This window comes from Chaetura pelagica, unplaced genomic scaffold, assembly GCF_000747805.2.
Source record: "Chaetura pelagica isolate M959 unplaced genomic scaffold, ChaPel_1.0 scaffold1420, whole genome shotgun sequence".
Classification (NCBI taxonomy): domain Eukaryota; kingdom Metazoa; phylum Chordata; class Aves; order Apodiformes; family Apodidae; genus Chaetura; species Chaetura pelagica.
The window spans coordinates 77,686-96,119 of NW_009951675.1; the positions used below are offsets into that span (position 1 = coordinate 77,686).

The 18,434-nt window shown below is 48.5% G+C and overlaps 1 protein-coding gene across 1 annotated transcript in view; it reads left to right on the forward strand.

The window, feature by feature from the left end:
• The window catches only part of FBXL20 (F-box and leucine-rich repeat protein 20), a 24,123-nt gene extending 7,644 nt beyond the window's left edge, over nucleotides 1-16,479 (forward strand). The window contains exons 2-14 of the mRNA XM_009994704.1: nucleotides 755-809; nucleotides 2,633-2,707; nucleotides 6,005-6,099; nucleotides 6,556-6,624; nucleotides 6,802-6,897; nucleotides 7,288-7,414; nucleotides 9,382-9,456; nucleotides 10,826-10,956; nucleotides 12,350-12,410; nucleotides 12,942-12,986; nucleotides 14,232-14,288; nucleotides 15,308-15,520; nucleotides 16,372-16,479. Of these exons, the coding sequence (XP_009993006.1) occupies nucleotides 755-809; nucleotides 2,633-2,707; nucleotides 6,005-6,099; nucleotides 6,556-6,624; nucleotides 6,802-6,897; nucleotides 7,288-7,414; nucleotides 9,382-9,456; nucleotides 10,826-10,956; nucleotides 12,350-12,410; nucleotides 12,942-12,986; nucleotides 14,232-14,288; nucleotides 15,308-15,520; nucleotides 16,372-16,479 (1,207 nt within the window). The remainder of the gene's footprint in view (nucleotides 1-754; nucleotides 810-2,632; nucleotides 2,708-6,004; nucleotides 6,100-6,555; nucleotides 6,625-6,801; nucleotides 6,898-7,287; nucleotides 7,415-9,381; nucleotides 9,457-10,825; nucleotides 10,957-12,349; nucleotides 12,411-12,941; nucleotides 12,987-14,231; nucleotides 14,289-15,307; nucleotides 15,521-16,371) is intronic.
• Nucleotides 16,480-18,434: the final 1,955 nt, after the last annotated feature.

Sequence of the window (18,434 nt, forward strand, 5' to 3'; positions counted from 1 at the left end):
CCTCCCCCCCCCCCCCCCCAGCCACTGGCTGGGCAGGCTGCTTGGCGGGGTTGCAGAGCAAACTGCTCCTCCTGCCTCTGTGTCACCAGCCCTTCAGATTCAGCACAGCTGTGTGAACAAAAAGAAAGAATCCATCCCTGGCATGGGGCTGTGGCACTGCTGGGACCTGCTGGCACAGCCAGGCTGAGACTGGGGCTGCAGGTGTTGGGTCCTTGTGGAACAGGAGCCAGGTCAGCCCCACGGGGCTCTTGTCCTGCCATATCCTGACCACTTAACCTTTGCCTGACAGCCCTTCAGATTCAGCACAGCTGTGTGAACAAAAAGAAAGAATCCATCCCTGGCATGGGGCTGTGGCACTGCTGGGACCTGCTGGCACAGCCAGGCTGAGACTGGGGCTGCAGGTGTTGGGTCCTTGTGGAACAGGAGCCAGGTCAGCCCCACGGGGCTCTTGTCCTGCCATATCCTGACCACTTAACCTTTGCCTGACACCACCTGGAAGGGTCTGTTTGGATGAATAACCATCCAGTTCCCTGTCAATAAACACCACAAGGTGTGAGATGAACATTTCCCAGTGTTTCAGTATCTGTTTTCCTCTCATTGAACTGCTGGGTCTGCACTTCTTTTCACAGTCCAGCTTTCAGCTGAATTACAAAGAAGTTTTGCTGTCTCCAGTCCTCCCCCCCCCCTTTGTTTCCCATGTTCCCTTTGTTTGAAATGCAGATAACTAAAAAGGGATCTCTTCTTTCTGTTGCAGAATTTTCTCGTTCCTGGATGTGGTTACTCTGTGTCGTTGTGCTCAAGTTTCCAGGGTAAGAACCTTCCTCCTTGCTGGGGGATGTTGGCACTTGGTGGGATCTGGGTGGCAGCTCCAGCCTTCCCTGGCGTGTCAAACAGGAGGATTTGTGCCAGGGAGCTTTGTGCAACTCAACTATTGTTATTTAGTGTCCTGTGTTCATGCCACAGCACCAGAAGCTTCTGATGGCACTAGCAAAGAGGGACTGGGAGCTTGAATCCTGCTTAGCTGGTGTCCTGGGCCCAGAGCACGTTACAAAGGGGGTTCCTAACTTTTTGCCCAAGAACTCTCCAGTCGGGCTGGGGTTGTACAAGAGGCCTCTGCTGGTGAAAATACCAACTGTGGATGAACCTAAAATGGCTTTCTGTGGGTTGTGGTGGAGATACAGAAATGTTGATTCAAAGAGGTACTGTGCAGCAGATGAAGGTTCACTTCCCTGCTCAGATATTGTTGAAGCAAACATGTGAGGAAAAAAAGGAGTGTCTTGGTTTGTTTGGGGTTGTTGTTTTCCTGAAGTAGCTCATAGTTTTGTGGGCTCCAGGTAATGAAATCCAGCTGGGATTATTTGCTTGGGAAAATTCCTCCAAGTACAGGTCCATCTATCTACACCTACCAGATTTGTTCAGATACTTGATCCTGCCAGTGTCTGCTCAGATGCCAGTGTTTACCCAGAGCTAGAGAAAGGCTGGCTCTGGTGTTCCCTGCACCACACACTGACATGCTGGGCTGTCACTGGTACCCACCAGTGCAGTTCCTTGCCACTGGAGCTACTGCTTTTCTCATGGCAAGAACTAGACCTTCAAACAAATATCAGATTTAAAATGCAGAAGATTAATTAATGCTTTCTGCTGACTGTCATAAGCCTGTACGTGGCTTGCACAAGAGCCAGTAGGTTGTGCTGGAGTTGTAGGTTAGTGCCTGTAATAGCTGTGGTGTAAAAACACACCCGAGTTTGTGTGCTCCCTCCTAACGACAGGCTCGTGGTTATTAGGTTTGGTTGTTTACTTTGATTATGTGATTACAGCTTCAAGTCTAGTTCTGTACTGACAACCTTTTTGATTCATTAAGGGCAGAATTACTAACTTTCAGTTCCTGGTTCTCATTTGTAGCATGAACCACATGAGATTTTTGTTGTTTCAAAAGCCCCAAACCAACCCCTGGAGGCAGCGGCCCCTGCCACTCTGGCCATGGTGCTCAGCCACGAGCTGGACCCTGTATCTGGGCAGCTTCCAAAGGACACAGCACCCCATGCACCCAGCTGAGGAGCTGCCTGGGCCCCCTCTTGCTGCTGCAGGCACAGAGGGGGTGTGCAGGATGGCAGCCTCTGCTCTGGGATCTGACCACAGCCGGAATCCTCTGGCCCACCACCGGGGAGTCCTCTGCACCCTCAGACCAGTGTCACCAGTACAGATGCCTGGTGCTGGGTCTCCTCTGGGACCCACCCGTGTCCTGGCATCCTCCATCTTGACGTTGGCCCTGCTAGCATCCTCTGGAGATGTTGGTTTAGCCACAGAGGGGCTTAGATTCCAGCCAGGACTGAAGATGCTCCAGCGCTGTCCCACGCTCCAGCTCCGCTCCCGGGTTCAGCACCCGCAGCTCCGGTGGGCACAGAAGTGGGGTCACCACCTGCCCCTCAGGGGACTTGGAAGAGCTGGGCAAGGGGCCACCCCAGCAAGTGACTCTGGTAACTGCACGGTTCTCCTCCTTGGCTGTTGTTGCTTGTTGCTTTTACACCTGAGGCAGGATGTTGTTTCTGAAGGGAACAAACTGTAACTCGGTCCCCACTGGTGGGTTTTTTTCATATTAACAACACGTTTACATTTTTTCCCCCTGATAAAGGCTTGGAATGTTCTGGCCCTGGATGGCAGTAACTGGCAGCGAATTGACCTGTTTGATTTCCAGAGGGATATTGAGGTATAATTAAGTGACATACAAACCCATTTTTCTTGTTAAAATGTAATTACAGCCTAGAATGGATTAATACTCCCAGAGGAACCCCTTTCTACCTTCCCTGGAGATAGAAATCATTAATTTCAGTTCTTCTTAGCTTTGGGGAGTCTTCAAAGTCTGGCAATCCATTCAGCTTTTGAAAATGGACAGAATTGTGTACCTGTATCAAGACTTACAGGCAGTAATAGAAGGGAACTATTTCTCTGTGTGTTCTGAGAACAGGAATAAATAGAATAAGTAAATTCTGTATAGCAGAATTTGGGCTGCTTTCCTTTCACTCAAAGAAATGTTGCCACAGACCAGTAAGACTGAGTGTCTTTTGAAACAAGGCCTGGAATATTGTCTGTCCTTTCCTGTCTATAATATAAAAAATTGAAATGTAAGGATTATGCACCCAGCTGAGGAGCTGCCTGGGCCCCCTCTTGCTGCTGCAGGCACAGAGGGGGTGTGCAGGATGGCAGCCTCTGCTCTGGGATCTGACCACAGCCGGAATCCTCTGGCCCACCACCGGGGAGTCCTCTGCACCCTCAGACCAGTGTCACCAGTACAGATGCCTGGTGCTGGGTCTCCTCTGGGACCCACCCGTGTCCTGGCATCCTCCATCTTGACGTTGGCCCTGCTAGCATCCTCTGGAGATGTTGGTTTAGCCACAGAGGGGCTTAGATTCCAGCCAGGACTGAAGATGCTCCAGCGCTGTCCCACGCTCCAGCTCCGCTCCCGGGTTCAGCACCCGCAGCTCCGGTGGGCACAGAAGTGGGGTCACCACCTGCCCCTCAGGGGACTTGGAAGAGCTGGGCAAGGGGCCACCCCAGCAAGTGACTCTGGTAACTGCACGGTTCTCCTCCTTGGCTGTTGTTGCTTGTTGCTTTTACACCTGAGGCAGGATGTTGTTTCTGAAGGGAACAAACTGTAACTCGGTCCCCACTGGTGGGTTTTTTTCATATTAACAACACGTTTACATTTTTTCCCCCTGATAAAGGCTTGGAATGTTCTGGCCCTGGATGGCAGTAACTGGCAGCGAATTGACCTGTTTGATTTCCAGAGGGATATTGAGGTATAATTAAGTGACATACAAACCCATTTTTCTTGTTAAAATGTAATTACAGCCTAGAATGGATTAATACTCCCAGAGGAACCCCTTTCTACCTTCCCTGGAGATAGAAATCATTAATTTCAGTTCTTCTTAGCTTTGGGGAGTCTTCAAAGTCTGGCAATCCATTCAGCTTTTGAAAATGGACAGAATTGTGTACCTGTATCAAGACTTACAGGCAGTAATAGAAGGGAACTATTTCTCTGTGTGTTCTGAGAACAGGAATAAATAGAATAAGTAAATTCTGTATAGCAGAATTTGGGCTGCTTTCCTTTCACTCAAAGAAATGTTGCCACAGACCAGTAAGACTGAGTGTCTTTTGAAACAAGGCCTGGAATATTGTCTGTCCTTTCCTGTCTATAATATAAAAAATTGAAATGTAAGGATTATTGACAGGGCCAAGGTCAAACTTGTTCCTAAAAGATGCAGCTTTGGAAGTGCTTCCTTGTAGCTGTTCTAAAGATGTTGGATGTGGACTCCTTGACACTGAGAGGAGTGGATGCTGTTGTCATGCAGCTCTTAAAAAGAAAATTGCTTCCATCAGGATAAGAGACCGAATAACCCCACTCCTTAAGTTTCTCACCAGAATGTTACATCCTCTTTAAAACGTATTGGAGGAGGGAGAATAGGGAGTGTGTCATTTTAACTTGTTCTAGACAGAGGCATAAGCCAGAAGAATCACACCTTGTGGGATATAAACACCTGATTTGTGGAGGAAAGAGCCAAAATAATCACTCTCTGAGAGACTCATGGATGGAGGGACCTGCTGTGTGCAGGGGGGCAAGTGGCCTGAGACTGAGGGAAGTAAACAGTGTGGTTTTGGTGCTTGGTAGTAAGTTCTTTTATCTCTTAGCTTGCCCTGAAAGTTCTGGACCCATATAATTAATAACTTTGCTAGAGTGAAGTTACTGGTGGTGCTGGGTCCAGCAGGAAGCGTGGAGGGAGCTTCCCAGTTGGGCTGAGCAGGAGGGATGGAGGCAGGGGTGCTGTGAATGCAAACTAGGCTTTTCTCATTCTTGAGGGGTTTTTGCATGGTTTTAATGTCTCTTTGTTCTCTAACACCACTCTATAGATCAAACACATGTTCTGGCATAAGCACAGACTTCCCCTTTTGAAACAAAATGCTTGGATCTGTTGTACCTCACCTGCAAATACCTGCTAGACTTCCTGATGTCCTACATGTTGTTTGCTTTAAAGGAATGGAAATCCATCAGTTGATGTAAATTCCATACATTATACAAATGTGTTTGAATCCTCTAACTGAAGCCTATGAATTCCCAGGAGTTGCCAAAACATGTGGAGTGTTTCAGCTGCTCCAACCCCCCTGCAGGGATGTGCAGGCTCAGTCCAGTCCAGCTGCTCCCAGAGCCCCCACAGCAACTGGTCCCAGAGGCTCCTGCAGGGAGCTAATTAGGCTGGGGTCCCTTTTTGCTTGTGGTTTTACTTTGTACCAAGCTTGGTATTTTTTTGGACTGGAAAAAGTTTATAGAAGAATATCTTCATCTTTGTAGGGCTCTTAAATGCCAACTGGTAGGTGAAGAGCTGAGTGAAGCTCCTGTTCTGTGATGAACAGGGACTTGGCTGAAGTGGAGGGGAAGGTTTGGAATTTCTGGACACTGATACAAATGTTCTCTCAGGAGTTTTTGCACTTGGTTCACAGGGAGAAGTAGCTTGCAGTGGGGTCTTTGGAGATTGCAAATTTGAAATTTAAAAAGCCTTTATTCTAGATTTCTTGAATACAAATGTTTAAATTCCTTTTTCTGTGAAAATAAAATTTGTGGGCTGGTTCTGCCTCAGCTCTGTTTTGAGTAGAAATTGAAGTAAATCCATTTATAGTGCATTGACTGTACTGATTTGTGAACCCCCTGCCCCTGCTGAGCCATGGCATTGCTGCTTTCATCCCTTGGGTGTTCTGCATCCATGTCCAGGAGTTCTGAACTGGAGGAAATGCCTCACTCATTAGCCTGAGCAGCTTTAGCTAATTATTCCTTCTCTCTCCATCTTCAGAAGCTGAATAATTCTGTTTCTCCCTGCCAGAGACGATGATAGTGACATTTTTGTTTTCTTAGCACTGCTTTACCTAGAGTAACAAACTGTTAAATGTGTAATTCAGTTCTTTGAATGCTCAGGTGACTTGTGGATTTTAATATTGTTCTTCCTGTCTCCCCCAGGGCCGGGTAGTTGAGAACATTTCCAAGAGATGTGGGGGTTTCCTGCGGAAGTTAAGCCTGCGGGGCTGCCTGGGAGTGGGAGACAATGCATTAAGGTAGAGGTGCAGCTCCTCTCTCTCCTGCACTGGGAAATAAAGAATGAGGCAGTTTCTGCCACCACGGAGGGCTGGGATAATTCATGAACACTTTGGAACTGAGATGTTTGGCCTGTGTGACTAACTTAAAACATCAGGAGCAGTGACACAGAAGCCTTTTTAATTTCTCATTTTTCAGCTTCACACAGTAGCCATTTTGCTCAATTCTCATTAAAATAATACCAGCTGCTGCTGCAGGCTCAGGAGTGGTGGGGGCTGAATTACAGGCTCCTGCCTTTAGGCTGGGAAATGCCAAGGCAAGAGACAGGGCAACATACATGGTTTTATTTACTTCTTAATTTTGTTTGAGACAGTTTTGTAAAGTAGTATCTGATGAGACAGTTAACATAAATGCTGCCAAACACCTGGAAATCTCTCTCCTGAGAAATACAGAGTTTTCTCTCTTATTTCATCAAGGACATTTGCACAGAACTGCAGAAACATTGAAGTGTTGAACCTAAATGGCTGCACCAAGATCACAGATACGTGAGTAACATTCCTATCTCCTCTCTAAACCCCTTTTCTGTGTCCCTGTGTTAGATCCTCCATCTCCTCTTTAAGGCAGGGCCAGGCTGGTGTGTGCAGAAGGTAATATATGTCCTAGGGAAAGGGAATGACTTTGAATATATCTCTTGCATGGGTGTCTCCTGTGCTCTCTTTCAGCACATGTACCAGCCTCAGCAAGTCCTGCTCTAAACTCAGGCATCTTGATTTGGCCTCCTGCACTTCCATAACCAACCTGTCCCTGAAAGCACTCAGGTAGGAGTCAACAACATGGACTTTGGCTGGTTGGTTCCAGATAACATCCCCCCCCCATGTGCTCGTGGTGTGCAGGCAGAGGAGCAGGACTCTTTAAGAGCTGCCCTCGAGCTTGTATCTGTCCCTCCTGGTGGTTTTTAGCAGTAAAAGAAGAATTATATTCTGTTGAAGTCTTGGAGGAGGGATTTTTGGGGAGACAGGAGCCTTAGGCTGCATTTTTACAGTGCTCATTTACCATCAACTTCTCCCTTGTAAGTGTGTGTAGCTGGTGTTTGCAGAGCTGGAAGGTGAACACCAGCATGTGACTGTTTTGTCTTTTTAAACTGCTTAGGAGACATAGAACTGCTTAAATCTGCTCATGGGAATTGTTTTTTCCTTTCCCCTCCAAAGTGAGGGATGCCCACTGCTGGAGCAGCTGAACATCTCCTGGTGTGACCAAGTGACCAAGGATGGCATCCAGGCCCTGGTGCGAGGCTGTGGGGGACTCAAGGCCCTGTTCCTGAAGGGCTGCACACAGGTACAGCTCCAGGGAGCAGGCCCAGCTGGCTGCTTCCTGCCCTAACTGGAACTCTGGGGATGAAAGATGGTGGGTTTTTCCATTTCTAAAAACATTACTTTCCTGCAATCACTCACAGTCTGCCTTGCTGGGGATTAACTGCCTTTCCTGAAATTCTTCAATCGCTTTCAGCTCAGCACAAGTGGTGAGACAGTGAACAAATTGCAGTTCCAGCTCTAGAATCATTCTTCTTCTTTCTTTTCCCCATCACATTGAGCAAACTTTTCCTGGAGAGGAGGTATCTGTGTCAGCCCTGGCTGGACCCACGGGCTCAGCACATGCCAGGGGGCACAACAAGGCTTTCCCAGCTTGGCAGGATCTCCTCCTTGTGTGGTTTGGATCTTCTGGTTAGAGAACCACTGTGTGTGACTCCTTGAGGAGCCACCTCTGCAGCTGGACAGGGGCACAGCCCGTGTCCCTCAAGTGTGTCATGTCACTTTTGAGCCACAACAGTGTATTTTGCAGAGGCTGCAGGGGCTGCCATGCCTGGACTTGGGAATGCAGCAGTGGTGCCTTCACTCTGGCAGCTGAAAGGGCCTTTTTTTCCCCCCTCGTTACACTTCTTGTTACTCAGACCAACTCCCATTCATCTTCACTGTCTTACCTGGCCAAGCATTGAAAAGTTGAATGTGTTAAACACTTCCCTGTGCTGCAGCTTTGTGAGGAGCTCCAGCAGTTGTGGGCTGGGGTGTGGGGAATGTCAGCCTTGAGCACTGCTCCCTGCAAAGCTGCTTCACAAAGAATGTGGGGACAAATTCTGATTTATTTTGTTTTTAACTGAAGTGGGCTGGGCTCTTTTTAATGCAGCCAGAGGGGCTGGAAAGGAGCAAATGTATCTCAGAGTCTTGTCCCTGAAAAAAGGAGAGTAAAACTGACCTTGCAGGAGCTGGAACCTGTGAGCCAGAGACTCCTGAGAGCTTGAGAGCCTCAAGGTAGGCCTGGGAAATGACCTCAGATCCATTAGCAACTTGTACCCCAACATGGGCAGCACGGATTTGCTTTGGATTTGTTTTTTTTCTTAGGGGCAGAGATGCCTTAAGTATGAGTCAGTAAGAGCCATTTTTATCAGCCATATATAGATAAACAGCTTTTTTTTTTTGCTTTTTTTTTTTAAAAATTTTATTCTGCAAAAAGCATGTTTCTCCTGGGCACAGACACAGAAAGCTCTGAAAGGTTATTGTGGCAAAGCAGCAAAGCACAGTTCTGTGCACACAGCCCCTGTGCCACCCCTGAAGGCCCAGCTGTGGGGGCTCCACTCAGTTGTTTCTCTAAATTTATCCTCCTGTTGGATTTTGAGTACGTGAGATGGGTCTGCATGGCTGCAAAAATGACTTGATTAAAGATACAACTATCTCAGCCTATTTTGAGAATTCAGGTCATAGAAACAGCTTGAGTTTCTAGTAATTTATGGAGTCATGAGCTGTATTGATGGCAATACATCCTTGTTATCAATTACCTACCATCTGTTCTTAGAGATTTAAGAATAGCAGGCTTTTTATCATCAGAAAGCAACCTGGATGTGTTTGTGCTCCTCACATTGAAACAAGATCTCTTTTTTTCTTTTTTTTTGAGTTCCAGTATTGCACTACAAAAATAGTGTTATTTATAGGCCCTTACTAGTGAGGCATTTCCTTAATTCCTGTAAGTAGTTGCAGATTTCACTACTTGCTCTGTTAATGATGCATGTTTGACCAGATCAACTTCTCCTTAAATCAGTAACTTGGTGTTGTGGGTCTTTGAACTCTGCTCCTGAGGTGGTAAAAGCCCAAAATAAAAGGCTTGCCCTCCCTGCTGAGGCTACAGTGCATTACCCTCCTCCCCAGTAGGTCTCCAAAACCACAGATGCTTTGCTGTTCCTCAAAACTTTATTTTGAAGGTTGCTTCAAGTGTTACCCAGGTTATTTCACTCTCTGAATTTGTCTTTCCAGCTTGAGGATGAAGCTCTGAAATACATTGGTGCACATTGTCCTGAACTGGTGACTTTAAACCTTCAAACGTGCTTAGTAAGTAAAACTTTCTCTGCTTTTCCAGCTCAGCCATCCTTGGGCAGCTAGAGGCATCTCCAGGCAGGGCCCTGCAGGATGTGTCCCCTCAGCAGGCAGGGCAGCTCAGCTTTTACCAGGCTTTTAAAAATAGTTGATGGAAAACAGCTTCTTTGGTAGCATTCAGTAGTGCTGAATAAGCCCCCAAAACAGAGTCATAGGATTCCCTTGTTCAGGGTTGTTTGTCTCCCTGCCCTGCCCACGGGGCTTCTCAACTCATTTCCAGGACAGGCTGGAAAATTCTCTCCATGGGGCCAGAGTATTCGTGTGGTGCTGGAGGCTCCTCTGGCCTCCCTGTGAAACTGAACCCACTGCAGTTTCCCTGCACAGAAGGGCTCGAAACCAGTTATCCTGCAGTGCCAAAAATGTGTATTTATGCCAAGAAATAAACTGGAATGGGCTCTTTGCACATGCAGCCAGGCTCTCACAGGGGGGAGCCCAACAGTCTCTTCCTTTTCCAGGAGTGACTGAGGCTGCAGGGCTGCCCCTTCCCTGTCCTGTGTGAGGAGCAGCTTTTCCAGTTACTAGATTAGCTAGAGACTGGTGCCTGTCTGTCCAAAACTGGGAAAAGCTGGACTGCTGGCAGGTTGCAGACCTGTGTCTGGTTCCTGGGGGAGAGGCAGGATGGGGAGAGGCCAACAGAAGGAAGGGAGAAGAAAACTAATGAGGTTCTTGATCACCTTAACTGAAAATACCAAGTTGTCTTTGGTTTCTGTCCCACCTCCCCCCAGCCCTCACCAGCCCCAGACTGGCTGTTTGCTGTGTAGGTTGGTGCTGCCCAGTGGGATTGGAGTCTGGCTGCTCCTGAACATCCAGACCTAAGAAATTGCTGCTCACCAGGGGGTGAATGTAACAGGTTTTGTGCTGCAAGCCTGTCTCACACAGTTCAGGTTTTGGTCCCAAACCACCAAAGTGTATGTTTGAAAAGGCTGTTTGTGAAAACAACCTGCTGCTTCTTTGTGGGTAACTCCATTAGGTGCTTCCTTGTCCTGACCTTCAGCCAAGGGCTTCCAAAGCCAGGGCTGCAAGGGAGGCAGGAGGCCAGCCCTGGGCCTGTAGGGCTGCTCTGCCTCACAGCTCACATGGCCCCAGCCCAGAAACATCTCCCTGCATGTGGAACCACTTTCTGACTGTTTACAAGTCACTTTGACGTGGCTTATCCTGGTTCAGCTGCTCCAGTGAAATATTTGACTGCGTTTTTGGGCTGAAAGCAGCATAACTTGGCCCCAGGGAAGTGCCTGGGTGAAAGTCTGAGCAGGGAAGTCTGCAGTGCCTTGCACCTCCACCTGCCTCCTTATGGCTTATGATGTTGTTATTGTTTTTCTTGTAGCAAATAACAGATGATGGTCTCATTACAATATGCAGAGGATGCCACAAGTTACAATCCTTGTGTGCTTCAGGCTGCTCTAACATTACAGATGCCATCCTGAACGCCCTGGGACAGAACTGCCCCAGGCTCAGGTAAGTTCTCACTGCAGCTTCCCCAGCTCCAGTGACCCATTGCATGTTGAGCAAAGGCTCGTGGTGACAGGGTCATGTAGTATTTGAGCTGGTTTAGGCTCTGAAGGTCTTTCTGACACCACATCTCTTCATCATGGAACTTTTTCCAGGCATTTGCTGGGAGGTGATTGGAGTTTTACCCAAAACTCTGGTTTCTAAACTCGTGTGAGCAAAACAGTGGTGAAGAGCTCCATGCTGTGGTGCTGTGTGCTGCCAGTGCTGCCCAGTAGCTCTCTCCTTTTGCACCATTGTCTATCTGCTTTTGTTCTTCATGACACAACCAGTGGAGGTCAGGTTACCTTTGTGCTGAGAACTGAAAATGCTTTTAAACAACATTGTTTCCCTTGAGGTGTGATCCTAACAGGATTTTCATGATGGTTGTGTAGCAGAAGGAATTTGTGTTAATGTTTACTCTGCTGGGCAGCATGGGCTGCCAGCAACAGCTCTGCAGGTGCTTGCTTCTTTTTATTTCTTCTTTTTTAAGACTCTTTTTTATTAGGACAGGTTTCTCCAGGGAGACTTGGCTGTAATTCAGAAAATGGCCAGGTGCTGGAGGAAGAGACAGTTTTATTATTTGACATCTGTAACAGCTGAGTGGCCTGTTTTAAATGGCATAAAATACCTGTCTTCCAGGGGGGAAAAGAAAACAAAACTGTTGTCTCAGCTGAGCTCATTTAAAGAATTCTGGGCACAAAGTGCAGCATAAGAGTGTATGGAAACCAGTTTTGAAAGGGGAAGGTAAAACATGGCTTTGGTTCCAAATGGTTTGTGTTTATCTGCAGCTGCAGCTGGACACTATTAAGCTCTGTACAGTAAAATTCATCATGCACTGTAGGCAGGTTGGGTTTCTTTTCTAGAAAGGTGGATAAATATGTTGATGTTGTGGAGCAAAGCTCTGTGGAGCTGCAGCAGCTGCCAGAAGGTTTAGCTGTTGTCACAGAACTAGCAGTTTGCCTCTTGGAAGACTTACAGACTCTTCTCTCATGGCATTAAAGATTTATTTTCTCATGGCCATCTGCAGTTGTGTGTTACACCCTTTTCCACCTTGGGATCTGAGTTTTGGGTAAAAACTAGAGGAGATGACCTGGGCAGGTTGTGGAGTGTCCAGCACTGAAGGCTTTTAAGAGCCCCTTGGTCCAACACTTCAGGGGTTGGACCTGGATCACCCTCGGAGTTCCCTTGTAGCCTGACTTCTTCTCCCTCCCTGTGACCTGCCCTCAGGCACAGAGGGTGGATGCTCTGTGCAAATTACCCTCTCAGAGTCAGACTTCCCTGGGTTGCTGGAAGCTTTTCCAGCAACACTCTGAAAAGCAACATGACTCCACCATGGTTATTGTACGTTTTTTCTGTGCAGAATATTAGAAGTTGCAAGGTGTTCTCAACTAACAGACGTGGGCTTCACCACCCTAGCTAGGGTAAGTGCTCCTTCCCACCCTTCCTGTCAAGTATCTTTGCTTTTTGTAATAGAGAAGAACTAACTGGGGCTTTTCTCCTGAATGTGGATTTTTTGGTCATGCTTTTGATACCAACATTTGAGTGGAAGCAAAGTCACAAGCAGGAGGTTGTGTCTCATCTTTGGCCTTGTCCTGAGCCACACACCCACCAGGATGTGTTTCCATCCTGCATGAAATGTTGAATACTTGATAGTTTCAAACTTTACTGTTTGTTTTTCTTTAGATAAATCTGTGTTCTATGCAACTGACCCTGAATTTAACCTCCTTTACTTTTTTGTGAATAAAAATCCTTGGTCCTTTTAAATGAGTGAAATTGCTAGATTTCCTGGACTATATTTGGTGCTGTTCATAAAGAAGCAGCAAACATTCCTCTTTACTTTTAAGGGGAAAAAAACCCCTTCCTTTCTAAAAAGGTTTTATTGTAGTTGTGTTTATATTTGCTGGCTGAACTTTGCACTCAGTTTGTGTGTTGGATCTTTTGTTTGTTCCTAGAACTGCCATGAGCTTGAAAAAATGGACCTGGAGGAGTGTGTCCAGGTAGGAGGTGCCACCTCTGGCTGTCACTCTTTGTTAACACAGTCACAGCAGTGGGGAAAGATCATGAAAGAGCAGATTGTCTCTAAATCAGAACTTGGTTTAGAATCCTGAGCAAGAAGATGGGATCTATTTAGATAAGGAAATACTGCTTGAGCCGTTCATGTTTCAGAGCAGTGGATGTTGCTGTGAATAATGAAAGACATTCAGTAGTAGGAGATGTGTCCTGAAGGTCCTGTAATAGGTGTGTGAATTGGGACCCTTGACACAAGATCCAAGTCCAAGAGTAAGATCTCTGCACTTAAGGGAAGGTTTGTGCTACATAAATTGCTAGAAGCAATGGGAGTTACTTCTGCTTTGAAAAAACACAGCCAGGCTGTTTGATTTTATAGAGGCCACAGCAGCAACTTGAACTAGAACTGGGGTCCCAGTGCTGCCACTCCAAGGCACTGGGATGCAGTGGGATGAGGCTGCGCCTGCTGAGTCCCTCATACCTGCTCACTGCTCTGCAGACACATTTACAGGGGAAAACAGTTTAATTTAGTCAAGATCCCCTGAAAAATCTCCAACCCTAAGGACAGAATTTTATTCCTGCCATGAGAACAGGGTGACCCTGGGATTCTGCACTTCCTGATGTTTAGAGGGCAGAAATTCAGGGGATCACAAGAGGAAATTACAGTAGTCCAGACAGGATGTGACTTAAAGTTAACCCAAAAAAGGAAGGAGAAAAATCTGGCTGTGTCTTTGGACTGGCTGCCTGGAGCAAAGCCAGCCCAGCATGTTCCCTTCTGAGTGCTTTGACTCAGAAGGCCATTGTGCTGAGTCTCTGTCTTCCTGAAGAATTAAGAGGAGCAACTGGGCAATCCACGAGGCTGTTGGAAGGGAGTTGAACACCTCCTGTGTTTTCAGAGACAAACACTGAGGAGACATCGTGGTGTTGAGGGGTCTGCCCACTGGCTTCTCTGAATTGTCAGCTTCTACCCTGAGAGCAACCTGAGGAGGTTCAGAAAAGCAGCTCTGCCCTAACAGCCCTTGAGGGACAGGAGGGGCTTTCTCTTAAGGGAGTGGAAGAATCTGTACATCTGAAATCTGGTCTTGCAGGAGATGAGTTCCTGAGGGGCTCAGGAGGATGGCTGGGGGGAACTGCCATGGCTTGGGCACAAGTCTGCAGCTTTTCTTTCTCAGGGGGGAAAACATCCTTGTGCAAAGCATCCAGCATGAAGGGGCTGTCTCTTTATTCCTTTCCAGATAACAGACAGTACACTAATCCAGCTTTCCATCCACTGTCCACGGCTCCAGGTTCTGGTGAGTATTAAAGTGGGACTTTCAGCATCTTCCTCCTATAAACAAAGGGATTTCAGGCCCTGCCTGTGGGGATTTGTCTCTTTGACTTCATAGATGTGTTGTGAAGGCTTGGAAGAATTCATGTAGAAACTTGACCCTGAAGAACTTATTGTCCTTCCCCTACTGCTGCCATTTCTGTGTGCCAGGCACCCACAGCTGCCCCAGAATGAGTTTTAGGACACTGTATTGTCCTGGTATCAGCCCCTGGCCACCCACCCACAGCAGGTGGGTCCTGGATCCACCTTGCAGGATCTGTCTGCAAACCAGGCTGTCAGTCTGTCTGTAGGAAAGGAGATTGCAGCCCTTCTACCTTAGGATGCAACTGAGCAGCTGGAACCTGGAAAGGTTGCTGGATCTGGAAAAAAATGTTCTCCTTAGTCTAAGTTTCTGGCAAATTCATCTGGGTTTCCCCTGTGTCCCCGTGTGCACTGTTCCAATGTCACTGTGAGAAGGCCTGTCCTGGGAGGGGTTGGGTGCAGTCCCTGCTGCACTAGTGCTCTCTCCTCACTCAATCCCTGCCTCCTCCTCAAGAACTCCTGAGATGCAGCCCCACAAAGATAAAGCACCGAGGAGGTGACGCTGTGTTTCTGCCGGTTCTTGGGGAGAGGGGCCTTCCCGGGGCGGCGGAGGCAACTCATCTCACACAGCTGATCTCTCCAATAGCGGAAGTGTTTGTTCCATTTCTGTGCCATCCTCCTGGCCCCGAGGGTCTCCTCCTCCAGCAGTTGCCTTTTCCATCATGCTGCAACCCTGAGTTTCCCCCTGGCAGGCAGGTCAGTCACTGGATCCCCCCAGAGCTCAGCACCTGGAGTCTGGAGAGCAGGGAGGCGCCATAAACCTGCCCAGGACACCACTGAGGCCAACCAGGCTGAACCTATGAGACATGGGCCAGCTCCTGTCTCATCCCACAGTGTCTCCTGGCAGGGTGTTGGCTTTGCTTGCCAGTGGCAGAGCTGCTGACAGGCTGTGTTTGGCTGCAGAGCTTGTCCCACTGCGAGCTGATCACGGATGACGGGATCCGCCACCTGGGGAACGGCGCCTGCGCCCACGACCGCCTGGAGGTGATTGAGCTGGACAACTGCCCCCTGATCACTGATGCCTCCCTGGAGCACCTGAAGAGCTGCCACAGCCTGGAGAGGATAGAACTGTACGACTGTCAGCAGATCACACGGGCAGGGATCAAGAGACTCAGGGTAAACAAAACAAAACAAAATTACAACCCTGCTAAGGCTGGGACAGGAACACTTGGTCTGGCGGGAGGAGGGAGGGCTGAGGTTTGAAGTTCCTCAGGACCTGGTGCTCATCCAGAGAAGTATTGTGAGAACCATCATCTATGAATTTCATAGCAGTCCTGCACTCAGAAGATGGGCTGGGAATGAGCAGTAGCTGGAAGGGATGTACATGTTCAGCACAGATTGTAGCATCCTTTATGGAAGGGATAGGAGGTGACTGCTGTGCTCACTGAGCAGGGGAGACCCAGTGTTCTCCTTTGCCAGCACTGGGACATGGCAGCACCTTCCAAATGTGTAGGAGGGCACCTTCTCTCCACTGCAGTACATGTTCAGCACAGATTGTAGCATCCTTTGTACTGACAATTCCCATGTACAGAACTCCAACTAATCCTGTCATGAAGCCAGAGTGTTGGAGGGCAGGCTGCATGTCCCTGTGAGTGACAGAGCCAGGGCTGCCCTGTCACTGGCTTCTGGCCACCAAGGCACTCTGTGCCCCAGCCATTGCCGTCCTGAGTCGATTTCTCCACCTGTAAATGAGGAGCAGTGATAACATTTTGTTTGCAGAGAGAACAGGGACCTGCTCAGCTCCATGTTCTGCCCCCAGAGAATGGATGGCAAGGGAGGAGCCTGGTTGTTTCTGATCACCCATCAGAACAACTTGCTCACCCACATTCTGAGGGAAACCATGCTGGGGAACTGAGTGTGACTCCAGGGTCTGTCAGGCTGTGGTCTGAAGCCAGGTGAGCTAGGCCTGTCTCAGCCTTGCTCTGCCACTGCCCGTGTCACTTGTCCCCCTGTGTTTGTCTCTGCAGACCCACCTACCCAACATTAAAGTCCACGCCTACTTCGCGCCGGTGACTCCTCCGCCCTCGGTGGGGGGCAGCAGGCAACGCTTCTGCAGATGCTGCATCATCCTATGACCCTGGACGTGGCCACCCCTGAGACTGAGTATTTAATGATCACCTGTAGAGTCACGGGGGACACCAGGATCTTGGAGGAGAGCGACACCCGTGTGGTTGGTGAGGGCCAGTGAGCAGGGCTGTGGTGCCAGGCCCCTGTAGCCACTCATACACGTCCATACACGCCCCACCTGTCCCAGCAAACTGGTGAACTCAGCAGAGCTGGAGCTGGAGCTGGGCTGGCTTTTCCTCTAGGTGGATTGGTGTAACTGGCTCAGATAAAACCGTTGCCGAAAGGAGGGGAGGTTTCTGTGAACCCAGGATCACCATTTGTTGAGGTTGGAATAGTAACAGAAATCCTTTGAGAGGGGGAGAGGAAAGGAACAAGCTTTAACCCTGCATCTGCTGCCCAGAAGACAAAAAAAAAGAAAAAGGCAGAAAAAGAAACCCCAAACCTGATAATCCCACCAAGTTTTGTGTCCGTTTCTCAGTGGGGGAATGAAACAGCAGCTGCTGTGGGACATGATGGACTCGTGCTTCTCTGCTTCCCTGCTGACCACCCTGAGCATGCTCACCTCAAAGGTTCATCTGTTTCTTCTGTGTCCTGTAGCACCCAGCTCAGAGGCCTCTGATAGTTGTGACACAGCCTGAAACCTGCAGCCTCAGGCTCAGGTTTTACCTTCCCTTCATCCTGCTGCTTTCTTTTTTTTTACTGATTTCTAATTCAGTAATTATTTTCTTTTGAGATGTACCAAACAAAAAAGATATAAATCGATTCATTTAAATTTAAAAGAAGTACTTTTTACCATTAGAAGCCTGAAATGACCTGTTGGGAAGATGTTTACATGGGAAATGAGCTGCCCTCTGGGCCAGGCTCCTGTGGGATTCCTGGCCTGGTTTTATCCACAATAAGGTGTTGGAATTTGTCTGGCACTGCAGGTTCATCCCAGTGACAAGAATATAACTTTTGAGATAGGGAAAAATTTATAGTCTGTTTCAGTGACTAAGTTGCCCCTTTCCCTCTGCCCCTTCATCCTGCCCCCCAGGTAAAGCAAATTAGAGTAATTTTTGCTTGTTGCCCCATCGTGAAATCACGACTTGCTAAAGGCAGCAGGAGAACCTGCCCCCGGGCACGGCCACCTTTGTGTGCTGGGCACTTTCCGACCTTTGCATCTTCCACAGGTAAGTGTCTGAGGAGCCATCCTGGGGCCCTGCTCTTCCCTGGAGTCAGGGCTGTGTTTGGAGCAGCTGGTTTGGGGGCATTTCAGGCAGGATTAGTGCAGGTGCTGCAGAGGAGCAGAGACACGCGCAGCTCTGGGAGCTGCTGGTTTCTTGATGCTGGCAGGTCCAGATGCCTGGTATGAAACATGGGAACAGATGGGCAGGTGGCAAGGGTGTAATGGGGCAGAACTTGGTCAAACTCTGATAGGTTTGTGGAAGAGGAGCTGAGGTGTAAGTGGCTGTGATCCTGCTGCTGCTCCCCGGGCTGGGCAGCAGCGCCCGTGGCCACTGATGGTTCCCAGTGACCGAGCCAGAGCAGCAGTTGTTCTGCTCTCCTCCCTGCCAGCAGCCAGGAGGTAACACTTCCCCTTTCTGCTCAAGAACCATAGGATGGGGAAAGAAGAGCAGAGTGCAGCACGAGGAATGGCTGGTTTAGGGTCCCAGGAGCCTTTTTTCCCCACTGTGGGTTTGCTTCCCACCCCCCTCCCCGCTGGCTGGGCTGTCCCGGCAGCCCCGAGGGTCTCTTGGTACCACCGAAGCTGCATCCCCTACATCTACTACTTAAATTCCCCCCACCCATCTGTATATGCTCCACAAAGTCTTGCAGATGCACAGTCTGCTGGGAGGAAATCTAGTATGCTGTGTTTAAAAGGATACTGTCAATTCCTTTCCTCTAGGTCGCTTTTAATCCGTTATATTTATTCAGATCCTCATTAGCTGTGGATTCTCTCTCTCCTCAACGAGCATGTTCCCAG